The sequence below is a fragment of the Momordica charantia genome (genome assembly GCF_013281855.1).
Source record: "Momordica charantia cultivar OHB3-1 chromosome 10 unlocalized genomic scaffold, Mcharantia_2.0 BLBB01000010.1, whole genome shotgun sequence".
Lineage (NCBI taxonomy): Eukaryota > Viridiplantae > Streptophyta > Magnoliopsida > Cucurbitales > Cucurbitaceae > Momordica > Momordica charantia.
The window spans coordinates 6,224,542-6,244,530 of NW_028275158.1; the positions used below are offsets into that span (position 1 = coordinate 6,224,542).

Below are 19,989 nucleotides of genomic sequence, written 5' to 3' on the forward strand. Positions count from 1 at the left end.
GTATTAATCTTTACCACCTATTATGTTGTGGGTAAATTACCACCTGCCACATGTCAACATCAAAGATCTTCAAACTACCATGATGATGAGAGGAGTGAAATGAGTTTTTTCATTTGGACAAATGTAGGTAGCTCGACAATCAAGAAGTTGAGTCGAGCCATAATTCATCTACAAACCGACCCTTATCAAGTACAATCCGACCCTAAAGAGCATTTGTAGGCTCAAAGGTAATAGTCATGTTCTCCGATAGGGCACCACAATCCTAGGTGGTTGGAGTACTGTTGGAGTACTATCGAAAGTCATGTCGGGAGCTCGCCTTTGTATATAGAAAACCCCACCTCTCACGTAAGGTATGCAAAACCATATTCTCTCTCAAGTATAAATTAGATTGTGTTTTAATTAGAGCGTCAGAGTACTAACTCTATTTTGCAAGTCCTTCGAATGTCGGTAATGGAAGTCCTCGCTTTGCGATCGAGTTTGATCATTTTCTTGATCAAACATATTCTATTATTTTAGAGCATTTAAATCAAATGATACAAAAGATTTTATCCTACTACCTCTAAAAAATACTACTAACATCTTAATAAATTGAGTTTGGCCCATATTTGCCCAATTATTGAAATTTACAGTTCAATTTAGTTGGATAAGTAGCAAAATATAAAGTCACAAATCCCTAAATAAGAAAAATAAAAAAAACACAACTAAGGTATAACACTAGTTTATCGTTTAACTTCAAAATTAATCTAAATTGGAACCTATTTTAACTCATTATAATTTCGAACATAGTTTAACTAATTAAGATATTAGTAATAATTCTCGTACATCATTTGAATTTCAATATTCTTGATATATATATATATATATATAAAATTGAAAATAAATAATTTAAAACGAATTCAAACATTCAAAAAGAATGGTAAAAAAAAGGAGGAGAATAAAAATTTCACGTTTTTTTTCACCAGACACTCGCATTAACTTCCTCCGCCTCAGTATCAGTTCTTACACCCGAAGCAATGGGCTTAATTTGGCCGTTCCCGTCCGCCGACGGAACGCGACAACCAACCCATCGCCACCCGCCACGTGTACCGCACCCCTCAAAAAAGTGAATATACAAAGTTGCCCCACTCTCTTCCCCGAAATTAATAATAAAACTTTCTGGATCACGCCACTTTTTTGAAACATTTAATTTTAAATAATGAAATATAATATCAAATAGATAAAAATAAATAGTTTGTAATTATTATGGAGAGGATTTTATGACTCTAATAAATAGCGCTCTCTCAACTACCCTAGCATTAAATCCCGTAGCCTATTTATTTATTTATTTATAAATGACGTGCCTTGTTTTTTAATTTTTATTTAATTTAAAGGCAGACTTTGCAATAAATAAAATTAAGTGGGCCGTACTGCAATTAACTTTCTCACAAATTAGCATCCCCCACTCCCTCGGAGCTTTGGCTTTAAATGCCGGACTGTGACGTGTATTATTTGGGTGTTATTTTCTGTAAATTGAATTATGGGATCAAGGATAAGAAAATTATTGAATATAGTTAATATTCATGTCATTTTCAATAAATGCATATACATCATTTTATAAATTATTCACATCCTAATTTTCAATAATTAAAATATGTATGCACATTCTTGACATTTGTTCGAAATGATGGTCCACTATGATAAGTAATTTAAAAAGTTCATATATTCGCTTAAAAAACAATTCTTTTTGAAAATGTGTAGTTTAACCTAATTCATAATTTTACAAATTTAATGGAAAATTTAAATTATTAATTGAAGTTGATATATTTTTTATTTGGATATCAAGAAATTTGGGTCCCAAAATCAATTGCAGTTAATGTGGGGACAATCTTGGGAGCTTAATTGAAGGGATTCTTCTTATTTTTGGGGGAACTTTTTTATAAAAATCTCACTTAAGATCTTCCATTATTTAATTTACTAAAAATTTTAAATATTTCAAATAATAAAGATGTTCGATTTAGTTGGTTTCAAAAGCTTATTCAATTTGCTAAATAAGGTTAGTTTTAATTTAGTTCACATAATTTTAATATTTTCAATTTATTTCATACGATCTAATACAATTTTGGTATAAATCATCTCAAGTTATATATTTTATTTTTTTAAGTCTCAGGTTGTTCCGATTTCAAAAAAATTTATCTCGATTACTAACGATGGAGCAACGAATATGCCTTTCAACTCAACGTCTCAAAAGTTAAGTAATTAACTGTTACAAATATAAAATAAAATTATATAATTATTTTTAGTAATTTGTACCTATAACCTTTTGGTGGATAATAAATCATATAAATTTGCTGTGAAAGGACGGAAGGTAAAGGCGTGGCTGTAGTCGTGGGGCTCAAGGCGTGGCTGACTAATTTTGCTTTTTTTCCTTTTTTTTTTCACAGTAATCTAGAAATTAGATGCAATCACACTCAAATTCTTTTTCGCTTTTTGCCTTTTGTTTTTGTAGTTATAAAGAGAGAGCTACATTTTCCATATTTCCAAATTCGCTAAATTCCAACAAAACCAACACTCTTCGCTATTTATATTATTTCTTCTACTTTTAGGTCATAATTTTGGTCCCCCTTTAGACATGGTCCGATTATTATGAGACCTTTTAATTGGGATAATTTTGAAACCAAAATTTTAAAATTAGGTAATGTGTTATTAATGAAGTGGTGGATTCCATGGAATATTATTATGTGAAAAATACTATAGAGAAGACAGTACTAAGTTATATATTGGATATTAACAAACGTGGGAATCCAGATACCCGTCTCACGAAAATCTTGGATTCCCACGAAACAAACGACCCCTTATTGTTTAAATCATTTTAACTAAATTGTATAAACTTCTCGTCCAGAAATTTAAGTAAAAAATTTATCAACAAATACGAACACAATTTTAATGATGAGGAACTCCTCACTAAAATAGTCAATTTTTTTGTTTTTTTAGACAATTTATAGTTTAACCGATACTTAAGATATTCTCAATTGAAAGACAATTTGAGATTCGAATCTCCTCATATATATTGTTGAACTAAAAACAAAATTATAAAGATTTTCAAACTAATTATTAAGGATACATATATTGGCCCATTGAAGAGGTACCATATAGATGTAGATGATCAAACTTCTTCATACTAAACAAATAGAATATTAATTGATGAAAATAGCCTCCCTAAGAAATGCTTTAAAATTTGCTACTATAGCTTTACACTTTTTGTTCAATTAAAACCCCAAAAATCCAAAACAGTCAATATTAATTATTATTGAAACTTGAAAATAGCACAAATTGATTCTTACCCACTTTTATGCCCTAGGTTCTACTCTTCCTATAGATTTATGAAATATCCGATTGAATCTTCTAATAATTAAATTACATACTTATATAAAAAAATTTCCAATATAAAAATTTTTTATGACAAACCCACATGTCAAGTCGATATATAAATCTCAAACTACTATAAATTAGTCTTAATTCCACGATGACTTTTTAACATAATGTTCTTCGTAAGGGAAGTTCAGATTTATCTAAATTCTAACTCATGATCGAGTGAGCAAAACAACACCATTTTTTTCTCTTCTTCTCAATACATCAAATGTGGGATATGTAAATTTGAACTTATGATATAAAGAGGGGATATGAATGTCATTTACTATTAAGCTATATTCATAGCCAGCAACACCACTTAACCAGACTCTTGATTCTTAAACAACGTTACGATAAATGACTCTTAACGAGCCACTGTTCATGTTTAAATTTTAAATATCAAAATTAAAAAAATAATAATAAGTTAAGGCAATTGTGAAGAGTCTTTAATGTGTGGAATGCAATAAGAGCTCCCGTTGACCACTGTAAATTCCAAGGCATAGGCATTGGTATATAGGATATTCAAAGGCATTAGATAAGAAGGGTTTCAAATTATTAGTAAAATAATTGTTGGCTGAAGCATGCATTTAATTATTTAATATGATTTTTGCTTTGTGGTTGACTCATTCAACTCACTAAATTCCTTTGTTGGAAAAAGCTATTCTCACTCCATACATCAAAAGTAAAGCACACTTCCAACTATATTTTATAGAAGAAAAAGAAAAAAGTTTTCAATGCTATTTTAGTTATTTGTATTTTCAAAACGTCAATTTTGATATTTTTAATTTTAATTTAATTTTTGTTACATTTTGATCTTTATAATTTCAATTTTTTCATCTACTATCAAAATGTCTATTTTTTATTTTTGTACTTTCATTTTAGTACATTCATTTTCATTCTTTTTATCTCGTTTATTTCGATCATAATTCTAGCATGACACTATTAATTTTTTTAATATAATCATAATTTTGTAACAAATAATTTTCATTATGTATAATTTTTGTGTTAAAATTTTACAAATAGAGATCAAATTAGTCCCTTTATAAAATTAGTAGAACCAAAACGAAAGACTAAAATAAACAAATAAGATCAAAATAGTATTTAAATCCAAACATACCATGCTTTTACTAATTATATATTTCTTTAAAAGGTGTTCCTTTTCTATTTTTACTCTATTTTAAGTTTAGAAGAACAATTTAAAGAAATCCTCTGGTTAGTTTTTCATTAACGACCTTAACAGTAAAATGATATCGACATTACAAAAAATGGTCACATCAAAAAGAAAATTATTATCTCTCTTTTACATTTTGTTTCTTATACAAATATCCATCATTTTATATTATTTCTTATGAAATTATTATAAATAGGCTTAGTTTTAAAATGAAACTATGATTATTATTATGTAAATAGAAAAAGGCAAATAACTATATAATAGTCAAATTAAAATTCTATGGCTTTTCATGGCCTTGGGTGGGAAACTTAAGATAGTGAAGGATGATTTTGACAACTAATTAATGAGAAAATATCCCAATTTACTTGAATTTTCCCTCTTCTTTTTTATATATATATATATACACAATGTACTCAACATTCTCATTAATTATTTTTTCAAATTCAACTGTCTTGATAGTTTGATCAAAGATATTTACTTGAACTACACTTAATTAAAATAAATAATAAATTATTTAAGAATATAAAGACTAAATTAAAATAAAGAGTCAAAAAAGTAATTTAAAATAATGAAAAGAAAGAAGAAAAAAAGGTGGATTTTGCGAGGTGGGAAAAGAAATTAAAGGGAAGTTGAGGGAGGGAAAAGGTGGGGCCCGCAGCATTAAAAAGCACTCGTGGTCCTATCATTCCCCAAAAAGTAACATGCACGTATCGTTTTACAAATCCCCGTGGGGCCCACCCTGTTATCGTGTTTAAGGATTTTCAACCACGCGCCTGTGGAACCCACGCGCTCTCTCTCCAATGTTTCGGGGTTACTGGTTAGGGTTGGAAAGCAAAATGTAAAAGGAAGTTACCATTGTACGCATGGACCATGGAGTGGCACTTGCAATGCACTTTACTTTCCCTTTTACCCTTTTGTGTCCATCCTTCCTTTCTCTCTCTACTTTCCCTTTGCTCTTTTATCAAAGAAAAAGACCATTATGGTCCTTCATTTTTATCTTTAATCTCATTTTTTTTCTTTCACAATTTCAACACGACATTACTCTTAATATATATCTTGAAATATAACATTCATTACTTTATATTAAAGTGTTTTCGTTATGTGTAAAACCTATGTTAAAATTTTGTAAAAGATGGACCAAAATAGTCACTTTTTAAATATAATGACCAAAACAATTATTTTAAAAATCCAAGGAATAAAGATTTATAGCATATTTACTACTATTATTTTTACATTAGCCTATTTTTATTGAATATGAGAGAAGAAATTGACAAGCTAACATGGAAAGAAAACTATTTATATCCAAAAAAAAAAAACTCAAGAACGTTTTAAAAGATTTAACCCATGTTTTTATGGATATATGCAATCATGCAATATGGACGCCCATGCTTGATGAACATTGTCGAGAGATTTAACCATGTTTTTAGTATTGCTTCACACTTCAAACCTGTGTGTTTCTATTCTTTTGTTGATATTCAATTTAATTTTATAAATTTTTTTTAATATTTTTGAGAAGTATTTGGAAAAATAAAAGATTTATGTTTTTCTGAAACAAAAGTATTTAGGATAATTATGATATGTTTGGGGAATGGTTTTAGAATCAGTAATTTTAGCAGAAAAAAAAAGATTAACGATAATTAATTTTGTGAAAGTGATATTTATAATAATTATTTTAACGTTTTGGTAATATAATTTTTCAAATGATTTTTATATAATTAAAAATGATGTTGAATGATTAATATTTAAAGTTTAAAGAGTGAAATTTTTGGAGAGAAACAAAAATCTTGAAGAGATAAATTTTAGAGGGTGAGACACACAAAATTTTAACAGATAAATAAACTTATAAAAGAAATGAGAATAAAATTTGAGGGAGAGAATAAAAAATTTTAAAGAAAATATTTAGATAGAATAAACAAAATTAAAGATAGAGTTAGAAAGAGTTACAGATTTCGCGAAAAAAATTCTTCACAATTATGAAAATTAAAACAATAACCATTTTAAAAATTAGTCTTATAATTTTTTTTGGATCAAAATTTACTTTGGAGAATCACCCTGAGAATCACTTAGAGTGATTTTAGATTTTTTCAACATTATTTATGAATTTTCGTCAAACATATTATATTTTAAAATCTAAGTAATTTTGGTATAGTAAAAGTGGTTAGTGTGTTGCTAAAAGTTCCATCACCAAAAATTGATGAAATTGTTTTGATGCATGCCAAAATCACTCCCGTATATCCCTTTATTTTTAGTATGTGGCTAGATTAACACACTCACAAATTTGTAGTTTGAAAAGAAATTAAAAAAAAAACTAAATTATTATTAAAAATTAAAAATGAAAAAGAGAAGAGGCATTTACGAGAAAGCTAGCCAAGAAATAGGAAAAAATAAATAAATCAATTTTATCTTGAATTTGACCAAGTGTATTAATGCTTACATGAATTTTTTATTTCATCCAACTCAATCCTAGGACCTGGACATACACATATGTTGCAAAATTTTCTTTATATTCCATTTATGTTAATTTACCCATAATTTTATAAATAATAAAAAAGTAAAGTAAAAAAATTTCAAAATCATTAATTTCAATTAAAATTAATTTCGGCACAAAATTAAGTTCAAATAACACACAAAATCGACCATCAAATAACTCTTATCAAAATAACAATTAAAAAAAAAGAAAAAAGAAAATATTAGATTTGGTATTATTTTTCGGAAAAACTAATAACTAAAATATATTTTAACTATGTTAAAGTATTCGAATTTTACGCTTTTTTAAAATCGTGAAATTTGATTACTTAGATAATCTAAAGATGTAGATTCTAAAGAAAAGAGCTATGATGATCAAGGGAATAGAATTTGAAATAAATTCTCAAGATGAACAATCAAATTCGCATATCTGCATATGAAGTCCTTTCATATATTTATTTATAGATGTTAACGTGCAAGATCCACGGTCACTAAGTACGATTGCGAGATTCTACGGATATGAGAGCGGTTTGATATTGCACTACCTTTCTTCTCCTACCACATGATAGGTCACTTCAATTTTATTAAAACACGGTGTGAAAACAGTCATCAAAAGGGAATTAAACTACACTTTTGAAACTTTATTCAAAGGATGTAAATATTTGAAGCATCTGGATTTTCTGGCATCCTCAGTTCGTTGACATTTAATGCCTCTCAGATATCTTTAACTTTTTCTTATATTCAGATTCTGCAACAACAAACCATCTTTTCTTTTCCTTTTTTTTTTCTTTTTTCTTTTTAACTTGTAAATGAAATAAAAATAAAAATAATAAAATACTTGGCATTTAGTGGCATCTTTTTATCTGTTGGCCTTGGTGGCCGAGCTTAGGTCTCCTCAACCAACCACCAAACTTCCATTTGAAACCAACCATCACTTCTCCTCCTCGAGACCATAAATCTTCAGCATATGCCCACTCCCTTCAAAATAATAATAATAAGATTGGATAAATTATAAATTTAGTATCTAAACTCATAATACATACTTTAATTAAATTTACTGATAAATAACTTAAAAATGAAACTAAAATAAAATGTTAAACCTACCCATTGCATTACTCAAAACTTTTTTTAGTAGGATATGTGAGAGTGGGGATCTAACTCGCGGCCTCTTGTTTAGAAATTATATGTCAATTACTGTTGACCTATGCTCGCTTTGGCCGCATTACTCAAAACTATCGTAAAATAAAATGTACAAAAATGTGATTGAACTTAGGCCTCGTTTACCTACCCGCAATCGTAATCAATGAATCGTAATGAAAATTTTGATTCCCTTTGATAGTGTTTACCAAATTGTAGGGATGTAATCAAATATTGAGACCCACCTCAAACTTTGTAATAAAAAGTGTAATCTCATTACACTCCCACGACCCCATCAATCTTATTCTCATTCTTTATTCCGTGGTCCCCACATATATATTATAATTAATGTATTACTTTTACACTATCTCTCTCATCTATGGATTAAATCCATATAATTTTTAATTAGTTTTTTTATACTTTTATAATTTCTTCTCCATTTATACTCCAATTTTTATTAGTTGATGTGGTTTTATTATATAATATTAATATTAATTACTATCAATAAAATTTTTAAATAGATATTATTAATTTTAAATATTATAATAATAAAACTTAATAATATGTTTTATTAAAGTTTGGTTGTTCTAATAAAAAATATTTTATTTGATGTAATTTTATTTTAATTATTCATGATGTATTAATATTAGATAAATTGTTATAGTAAGAAATATTTACTATCAATAATATAGTAATAAATTAAATTAAAATTTATTATTATTGTAATTTAAAAAGGATTAGCACAATAATATATTTGTAATTGGCTAAAAAAGATAAACGGATATATTAGTAATTGTCATATATTTGATTATGATTCTGATTCCAGGCAGTCTTAGTAAACAACATCAAATGAATTCTGATTACGATTCCATAAAATTTCTAGTAAACAACATCAATTGAATAATATTACGATTCCGATTGTTTTATATTACGATTGCGGTTAAGTAAACGTGGCCTTAACATTAGGGTATACTATTCCGAAATTATATGCAAACATAAATACTCACAAGATTAATTTTACCGCCAATTCGAGTATAATATAGAGAATTAGACATTTATTATAGTTGATGGGGAGATTTGGTCTTTCTAAATTTACCAAATTGCAACAATCTTCAATAATAAAATAGATTCAACGGACCTGCAAAATAGAAAGATTATACACAATGTGAAGCATAGCAATAGAAAGAGTTTTTGTAGCGTAACTTCATGAGGTCGCTCTCCCTATTTATAGATGTGAGAATCCTAAGGTTTATAGGAATACTCAAGTTAGTAGGATATCTTTTCTTTTTTAATAGGGGATGGCGTCGTCACGGGCAAGAGTGGAGCAAGAGTGAAGGAGTCAGCTCGTTATCAGGTTTATTGGCGACGTGCAGGAAACAAGCACGGGGTAGTGGAGGTTGAGATCTAGTTGACCGAGACCTGAATGACAAGATATCGATTCTCTGGTGGCTGGATTTGTGGCACAGTTCACCACTTGGTTCTTTAGGTCTCTACTATTCTCTCACTTGGGTCCCGCTCGAACTTTCTTTTTTGCTTTTGGGCTTGCATCTTATTTGTCGGGTCCAACTTAATTATCCCATAATAATCACTATCTCCAAAGTCGATGATTTGATTCCATTTTGAAAATCTTCCATGAAAAAGATTAGAATATTATTTAAGTTTAATTTCATAGAAATAAAAGCAGAAAATTAAATTTTAACTGACAAAGTTAAATACAAAGGTAAAAAACATAAAGGATGATATTAATTGGAACGAGGGAAGCGGCAAAAGTAAATAGCAGTAATTTACAGATTCTTGAAAAGAGTATTTATTAAATATTAAAGACAACCTCCGACAACGGGTAAAAGTAGCGGCAGAAATGGCAGCCGAGGCCGTCACATAACCGGCGCAACCGGTCATCACGGGAGCTTGCCGCTTTGACCCCATTTGACGTGTCAGGTAATCCCGTTTGTTTAATTTAGATTAAATATGTTAATTTCTGCATAATTAGAAAAGAAAAAAATAAATAATGACAATTTAATATAATTTTGGTAACCTCTTTTTCTGTGGAGACCGTTGATTGCGGTTGGGAATAAAGCATTCTGACAAGCACCGATCTTTTTGACCGTATCTTCTTTTGTCATTTTCCTTCTTTGCCCTCCTCTCTCTCTCTCTCTCTCTCTCCCCCTCCTTTCCTTTCCTTTTAAAAATTAATTTAATTGCTTTTATTTTCTATCAATTCTTTTTATAGTTTTTTTGTTGGAGTTTTTTAAAGTTGTTTGAATAAGTTTGGTTAAATAACTTTTCTAGCAACCATATTTTACAATATAGCTTAAAAGTGATTCCATTTTGGTATTGGAATTATAAGAATTATTCCACTTTAGTTGTTAAACTTTAAAATAAGTTATATTTTCGTTATTGAATTGTCATAATATTTATTTTAAGTCTACGAATCGGAGAAAAACAAAATCATATAGGTTCTTATCGCTAGCTTACCATCCATTACTTAAATTGATTGCTAATATAATTTTGAATATATGTATTAATGTACCAACGTTACAGAATATCTATTAGATGACAAAATATATGTTTTTTAAAGTTTCATGAATAACTAGTTTATTAATCGTTTTCCTGTTATCATAGAAAATAGTTTTCTACTTTTTATTACAAACATTCAAATATTTTCTACTTTTTATTACAAACATTCAACAAACCATATTTGAGGACATTAGTTTTGGAGTTATATCCCTCACATCTTATCAATCTATATTCACGATCAACTTTATCTTTTAAAATAATTGAAATTATTTTTGCTCCAAAATCACAAAATTATAAATAATTATTTTAAGCCTATATATTTTCCTGAGCCAACACACATATAGTTATTTTATTGATACTGCAAGTAATTTCGTTAGAATTCTTTTGTGGGTGTATTTGTCTTCCATGCTTTTTTGTTTTGTTTTGAGTAAACGACCTTTCCACTAAGTTTATAGATGCTCTCTTTTTCAATACTTTAAAAAATGGATTTTATTTGTCTTTACGCACAGTTAATTATAGTATTTATTCACTTAGGGAAATAAAAAACGCTCAAATGACTAAATTTACTTTGTAATTTTTTTTTGTACGCTATAAACAAAATTTAGAGTCAACCTGTTGGTTATAACTCATATTATCAAAATAAATCCATTTTTTTCTTTTTACACAAGTATCCATAACGTATGATTAAAATGAAAAATAAAAATTAGTAGCGCCATTATTTAATAATTTTCATACTGTCGGTGGACTTGTAAAATATTAGTTAATGGAGAAAAAATAAATATAATAAAAAAATAAAAATGAACGACGGAGAAGTGCTGTTTGTCGGGTTGTCGGGCTATCGAATCCTCAATACAGGTCACTCTTCGTGTCCGGAAGGCAATCGCGAAATTACGATAGTAGCCTTCCTGATAAAAGAATATTACAATATTGCCACGTACAGAGCCGGAGTTCTCTCTTCTATTTAGAAAAATAGTCTTTAATTGCAACGATTTTTTCTTAAATTAAGTTTTTATTTTTTAGTTTTCAATTCTAAACAAAATAGATTAAATCATTAATAAACAAGTGGGAATATCATCAGTTCAATTATTTTTTCAAATATACTTTATGAATCAGTCATTTTTAAATGGTTTTAAAAATTAACTTAATTTTAATATTAAATTACATTATATTAAAAGAGAGGTGTTAGAACCTGCCGTTTATATAACATTAATTTGGAAAATAAAAAGTGCAAACCCCATTGATATATTTTGGGTAATTCAATTTGGTTTAAAATTGATAAAACAAAGAGAGAGATAGTTGTTTAGATTGATTGGCTATTATTTTTCATCAGTAATTGATTTTTTTACAACATGTGGGGTGGAAATCGAACTTACAATCTCATAATTTGAGATATATGTTAATTACTGTTGAGTTATACTTATTTTTGCCTTAGTAATTGAATTTGTTCTTTTTTTCTAGAAAAATTGAATTCAACACATAACTTAACACTAACTAGTATATATTTCTTTATTTGGAGTTCAACGTTGAAATTTTTATAGGCCCAATTTATCGTACTAAAAAATAAATATTGTATAAATATATTTTAGACGGTCATTAAATATTTTAAATAATACAACATTAAATACAATAATAAATTAAACAGTGTTTACATTTAATATAAATTATATCTTTGTACTTCAAATCGTTTTGGTTTTTCTTATAGAGGGCTCTCTTTTTTTCTTTTTGTTTTTTTAATTTTGTTTGAATCTCTTTCTAAATCCTTCAATTTAGAATATCGTACAAAGGAGGAAAGCATAACGATTTATTTATTAGTTATTTATTTTGTCCAATATTTTGGACTCCTAACCAATTTTTTTTTTAAAATAAACAAATAACAAAACTATCTTTATGAGTTCTTTTTATTTTTATTTTAACAAAAGGAAAGTAGATTACAAAATATAATGCAATTACAATTATCAGTCTAGCTCCTAAATATTTTGCAAAATATATATATATATATATATATATATATATATATATAAATGATTTTGAAAAGTTTTAGATTTTTGTTAATAGTTTAAGAAATGTGGGGTGAAATTAACCTTTCAAAATTAGAAAAAGTAACATGTGTCTTATTTACTAAATTGATTGCGATATACGGTAAACAATCACTTTGGATGTTTTCGTGTCCACTTTGGTGGGACCGTGACGTATCATGCCACCTAGCTACGCACCTTCTTAATTTCTCTATCAAGTCAACTTTCATACACAAATCTTCGTAAGAATTTAGACACGCACTCTCGGACAAACTCCCATCTTCCTACCTATTTGATAATAAGTTAGAGTTTTAACTTTGGATTGTATTAGGCAAAGCACCACAAGAGTACTTAATTTCTGTGTACAAGTAACCTACGATTTGGAGACGAAGATATATATGACACATTCGTAACATGTATGTGACGCTGGTAGGAATCGACATGAATAATATTTTTTTATTATTTAGTTTTTCAAATCTATTCTAACAAAATTAGTGTCATTTTACATTGAAAACACTGATCACAAATTTATAATTGGAGTAGGAATAGTAAATTTATTTATTTATTGGAAAATAAATAATTTTTAATAACATACTCAAAGAAACAAAAGAGGTTAAAATAGTTACTAACGGACATTATTCTTTTTTTTTATATAAAATATTTAGAAAGCAAAAAACTATTATAAAAATAGTTTCTAAACAACTGCAAATGGGGTGGTGTTGTAAAGAGAAAAACTGAATATGAACTTGAGACAAGTAACTTTTTCCTAGAACTTTTAATTTTATAAAATTAAATTTTAAATTTAGATAATTGTTGCAACTTTTAACTTTAACTTTTTTCTTAGGCCTAGTATTCGAATTTTCACCGAAGGGAAAAAAGAGACAAATTGGGAAATAAATAATAAGGAGACCAAATAAAAGACATTTTCTTTTAATAAAATTGACTCTTCCTCTGTTTGAGCTTGGCAGCTCACTTTTCATGCTTTTCTTCTTTTGGTAATTTTCTGACCTGAAAACAACCACTGCCTCGTAAACTATCTCTCTCTTCTGTGTAACTGTAAATTTGTAATTAAAATTTCTGAAATTTTTACCCAAAAGAATTAAATTACCCATTAATTGCACACCGACCTACCCAGTCAAGAACTAAGGACACCCACATGCCCTTTCCTTTTCTTTCAACTGTTCTCATCAATCCCTCCAAACCAAATTAATATAAGCCTCAATTACGTAACTATCCCTAAACTTTGCTCTTTACTCTAAAAATATTCTTTATCTTTTAAAAAATTTCAAGATTATTGTTAAACTTTCATAAACGTTCCAAAAATGTCATTCGAGCAAATATCCATTAATATGGGAAGAATCTGAAACCAATGACAATTAACATCCCATTTCTCTATCTAATTTTGCACTAATCCACCGTTAAAACATAAGAAAATACTAACAAGATTTGGTAACAAATTATGCTACTCAACTTTCGAAAGGATGGTGATATTTTTAAAACAAAGAGCACAGTTAAGAGTATTATGTTTTTTAATTAGTTAAAATGAAAATAAAAAAATATAAAACTATAAAAAAAAAATTTATTTTTCTTAGGAAAATTAATTATAATTGTGTGCCATTTTTGCCCATCTTGGGGTCCTTCCACGGCTTATATAGTGCGCAGTGCCCCCATCTTCTCTTCCACTTCCCACCCCACACTCCCCACCCCCCCTCTCTCTGTTTCCCCTTTTGGGGTCCTCTGTTTTCAGGTTGATTTATCAGATTACATTTTTCGGCTGATAAATCATATAAAATCCCACCGGCATTGCCATTTCCCCCTACGATTCCTTCAAATTCCGATGGAAATTTCCGTTTCCGCCGTGGTTTTGCTGGTGGTGATTCTGGCTCCTTGTTCTGCCCTAGCCGGCCACGACTACGGCCAAGCCCTGAGAAAGAGCATTCTGTTCTTCGAAGCTCAGAGATCCGGCTACCTCCCCCACAACCAGCGGGTCACGTGGCGCGGCAACTCCGGCCTCCTCGACGGCAAGGCCAGCGGGGTACGGCACTCTTTTTTTTTTTTTCTTCTTCTTCTCGAGTTTCTGTTTGGCTGGTGAGAAAATTGAGTGTGATTTTCACGGGAAAGTGAGAGATGGATGATTTTGGTGGTGCGTTGCAGGTGGATCTGGTGGGAGGATACTACGACGCCGGCGACAATGTGAAGTTCGGATTGCCGATGGCGTTCACGGTGACGATGATGAGTTGGAGCATTATTGAATACGGGAAGCAAATGGGCGCCAATGGCGAACTCGCCCATGCCCTAGACGCCGTCAAATGGGGCACCGATTACCTCATTAAGGCTCACCCTGAACCCAGTGTTCTATTCGGAGAGGTACCCCTCCATAAATTCCACTTTACTTTTACCTCCTTTGATAATAATAAAGTTCTCTTAAACGTGGGGATGAACATCCAACCTCTAGAAAATTAATCGATACTCCCGTTGGCACTTAAATTTATAAATTCATTAATTATTTAATACTATATTAGAATGGTAAGTCTTGTATTTCAATAATCAAATGTTATTTTATCTATAGCACATTAGTTTTAAGTTTTCGTGTTAATTGGTAATTTAATATCTCGACTATTCCAGACCAATTTACTTACTATTTGTGGATAACTGTAGTGGCTTCTTTAATGGTCAAGAAACTTGTATGATTTAACAATCATGTTGGTTGAGAGAGATAGAGAGAAATTAAGAAAATAAAAAGTTTAGTATTTTATTTATTCATGGAGACACTAGGTCTAACTTATACGAGAGATATACGAGAGATAGTAATATTTGACTACTTGAATAAATTATTCCTTTCAAGATTGGTATTAATAGCAAGACTGACTAATTATTATCCCATCAATAAAAAATTGATAATTATTTTTTAAAAAACAAACTATATCTATATTTTATTTTTTTCTTGATGCATTTGGCTTGGGTGTTAATTGACATGTACTCTTGTAGTTTTTGTTTCCTTTATTCCCAAATTGTTTTACTAAAAAAAAGGAATATAAGTGTTTTTCTTAAATAGAATAGAAGGGTGTGTTTTTTAGAATTTGTAAACTACCAGGGTGTTCAAGTCAATTTTTAGAGCATATGGGTGTGATTTGCAAATTAAACTCATTCTAGGGGCTACTCTCTAATTACCTTATAAAACTTTGATGTTAAATAAGCTTGTTTCTTTTAAAAAGGGAAACTAATAGTACAATAATTGTCAAATGGGATTTTTTTTAGGAATATCAAATGAGATAATATAAATTATTTTTAACACAGTTATTTGTTTTGTAGTCATATTTTAAAAACAAAAAATATAGAAATTAGATTCTAAAAATTTGAGATTAGTTTTTTTATAATTAATATTTATATAATAAAGGGAAATTTAAAGCAATTTGATGTACGGTTTTGTTAGGTGGGAGATGGTAACACGGACCACTACTGCTGGCAGCGGCCGGAGGACATGACCACCGACCGGCGAGCTTACAAGATCGACCCGAGCAACCCCGGGTCGGATCTCGCCGGAGAAACCGCCGCCGCCATGGCCGCCGCCTCCGTCGTCTTCCGCCACTATAACCCCGGCTACGCCAACGAGCTCCTCTCCCACGCCCGCCAGGTCAGCAAACCCGTCTTCTTTTTCCGTATTATATAATATTTTTTTATTTTACAAAATATTATCTGTCGAAAAAAAGTGGAAATTAAATTTAGAAGCGTAAGCTAGCGCTACCCCACGGCACATGGTAGCAAAACTACCGTAATTAATAGGTTTATTTATTGCTATATTTAATGTAGATTTCTAATCCAAATCGTTGTTTTTCCTTTTTCTTTTAAAATTGTTTTTGTCTACTTAAAAAGATGATAAGTTTTTTTCTTTTAAAATTAATTTTTATTTTATAAGAACTAAAATTAAATTCTCATTGGTTAAATCTTCAATAATGCCATGTTATTATTAGATTTTAAATATGCATACGTAATAAATTTATACCATTTTACACCATTAAAAAGTAAAGACATACATCTTCCACTAAAATTTGGTATGTTTGAATCCCGGCTATGAAGTTGTTTTGGAAGGGTTTACCCAACTAAAAAAATTATAAGAATAAATTTAAATTATTATAAATTATAAAGACTAAAATGATAATTTAATATTTTAAAAATTATTGCAAAAAATTCCAAAAAAATTAGTCACTCGATGAAACCGTCGGTGGGAACTGTTTGGTCACGTGCATGTGGATGGGTAAATTACGTGAATGCCATTACTGGTACTAATTTTGATTATTTATAAAATATTGTTTTTTTTCAGCTGTTCGAGTTTGCAGACAAATACAGAGGAAAGTACGACAGCAGCATTACAGTCGCCCAGAAGTACTATCGATCCGTCAGTGGCTACAATGTGCGTATTATCGTCTTCTTTTTTCTTTTTTCTTTTTGTTTTCCCGTTATTTTCTGGGGACTGAATTTGGCCTACATGGGCCATATTTTTTTGGGCCTTCCGAGTCAGCCCATTTTCTTGTGAATGGGCCGCTTGTTGTAAGCCCGCCCAGTTCACCGTCTTCCTTTCGGCCCTTAGTTAAGGATGAGAAGAATTGAATTTATGGTGATGGCGGGAATGTTTGTGTTTGATTTTGCAGGATGAGTTATTATGGGCAGCTGCGTGGCTTTATGAAGCAACAAACAACCAATATTACTTGAATTACCTTGGAGAAAATGGTGATTCCATGGGAGGAACTGGTTGGAGCATGACTGAATTTGGCTGGGATGTCAAATATGCTGGTGTTCAAACCCTTGTTGCCAAGGTTTCTTTTGTTTTATTCCTTTATAAAATGAAAAATTGCAGACCCTTTTATTCTCATCTATGAACTTTTATTAAGCTCTGTATATTGAAGTTGTAATTGTGATTTTGATGGTGGATTGCAGTTCTTGATGCAAGGAAGAGCGGCTCACCACGCGCCGGTGTTTCAGAGGTACAAGGAGAAGGCTGAAAATTTCTTGTGCTCTTGCATGAGGAAAGGGACTCGCAATGTTCAGACCACGCCCGCCGGTCTCATCTTCCGTCAGAGATGGAACAACATGCAGTTCGTTACCAGCGCTTCCTTCCTCGCCACCGTCTACTCCGACTATCTCTCTTCCTCTGGCGCTAGCTTGAAGTGCGCTGCCGGCAACCTCCAACCATCCGAACTTATCGCCTTTGCGAAATCTCAGGTTCGTATGGTTTTCTTCAAATGGGAATTGTGTCGTAATCATCTCGTCGTTGAATGTGGTGTATGTCTGTTAACTGTTCGACGAAATGCCTAAATGGGGTTTGAAATCAAATTCAACCAGGTGGATTACATTCTTGGGGACAATCCGAGAGCCACGAGTTACATGGTGGGATATGGAAACAATTACCCACGACAAGTTCACCACAGGGCATCTTCCATTGTTTCAATCAAGGTCAATTCTGCCTTTGTCAGCTGCAGGGGTGGCTATGCAACATGGTATAACAGGAAGGCAAGCGACCCCAACCTCCTCACTGGCGCCCTTGTGGGTGGACCTGATGCCTATGACAACTTTGCTGATGAAAGGGACAATTACGAGCAGACTGAGCCTGCTACCTATAACAATGCTCCAATTCTTGGCATTTTAGCTAGACTCAGCGGTGGACATAGTGGCTACAATCAGCTCCTTCCAGGTATTTAGCTGATTATGATCAGGTTTCTGACAGTATTTTCGAGCAAAATCATGGTCACTGATTATATACTTGTTTTTTCCCCAGTGCTTCTTCCTCCGGCCAATCATCCAAATCCAACTGCACAGCCCAAGACAGTTCCATCTCCAGGTATGATGGCTTTACAAAACTTTATGTTGGGTTAGTTTATAAGATGTAGATTTTTCTCATAGAACAGAGATTGCATACAATTAGACTTTTAGAGTAAGGAAAAAAAAAGGAGATAAAAATTTCATATTGTGAATTGGCCTTTGATACATTTGATATCCGTAACAATAAGCTTTCCATGCCAACCAACCAACCTGGTTTTAAACTAGCTGAATGACTAAATAATTGCATAAAGCTAATTTAATGTAAAAGTAGAAACTGATTAGGATGAAAGGCAAATATTTGACTGTAGAGCTTGTTTTGCAGTATCATCTTCATCTTCGATTGCCATAGAGCAGAAGATGACGACTTCCTGGACTGCTAAAGGAAATACTTACTATAGATACTCTACAAAAGTGATCAACAAGTCACCGAAAACTCTCAAAGATCTCAAACTTTCTATATCCCAACTTTACGGTCCTCTCTGGGGTCTGGAGAAATCTGGTGATTCATATGTCTTCCCATCTTGGCTCAACTCATTAGCTGCTGGAGAAAGCCTCGAGTTCGTCTACATTCACACTGCTCCTCCAGCCAACGTCTCGGTCTCCAGCTACACTCTCTCCTAAATGGGGGAGAATAATATCAGAAACCAAACCAAGGAGATATACCAGCACATACAGCCTTTTGCAGCTTATGGAGTGGTGTAAGAATTGTGCAGTTATATAGATAGCGAAGTCCAGAGCGGTCTCTTTCTCACCAGTTTTTTTCAAAAGAAAGTCAATATTTACCAGTTTTTTTCAAAAGAAAGTCAATATTTACGCGTGATATGGATTTGCTTAGGTTTTTAGATGCAATTAGTTTAAATAATGGTGCTGAATTTGGGGGAAGAAAGGAGAGAAGAGAGTTTGAAAATGGTGCTCATCCTCTTTCTCCACCTCTTCAGCGCTTTATAGACAGAATGAATAGCTGAGTGCCAGAGAAAAGCCAACAAAAAATGGCCTTCTCAAAGGATTTGCAAGAGAGAGTTCTCATTTCTTTGTACTGTGAAGTAAGTAGTTTTGTGTATCTTTTTAGAATGTGTGCCTTTTGCTACAGTTTCTTGATTCACACTCAAATATAGTTTGTGAAACATGGTGTGCTTTTGCTGTATCTTGTTTTTAAGATAGTAATTCATTACAATACTGAAAGCTCTGTGTCTTCTTTTTAATGCTAAAGCGAGTTTAAAATTTTGATATGTTCTTAAACTGTGGGACTTGGCATTTGTAGCTTGAAAACAACGGATGTGAAGACAACTACTTTTCAAGCATTTTCATTCTAAGTAGTGAAGATTGAATAGATGTCACAAATTTGCTTATAGGAGAAGGGGATGAATACCAAAAATGAACGAGAAATACTCATTGTTTAGGCCCATTTCATAACCCTTTCCTTTTTTTTCGGTAACATATCTTCTCCTCTCGACTTTATTTCTTTCTCCAAAATTTTTC

At 30.9% G+C, this 19,989-nt stretch overlaps 1 protein-coding gene across 1 annotated transcript; it reads left to right on the forward strand.

Annotated features, from left to right (window-relative positions):
• Positions 1–14,367: 14,367 nt before the first annotated feature.
• LOC111008196 (endoglucanase 6) lies at positions 14,368–19,692 on the forward strand. Its single transcript, XM_022280808.2, has 9 exons — positions 14,368–14,728; positions 14,848–15,060; positions 16,127–16,327; positions 17,015–17,104; positions 17,343–17,507; positions 17,629–17,913; positions 18,034–18,382; positions 18,467–18,529; positions 18,833–19,692. The coding sequence occupies exons 1-9, from the start codon at positions 14,531–14,533 to the stop codon at positions 19,129–19,131; spliced, it is 1,863 nt and encodes a 620-aa protein (XP_022136500.1). The 5' UTR covers positions 14,368–14,530; the 3' UTR covers positions 19,132–19,692.
• Positions 19,693–19,989: the final 297 nt, after the last annotated feature.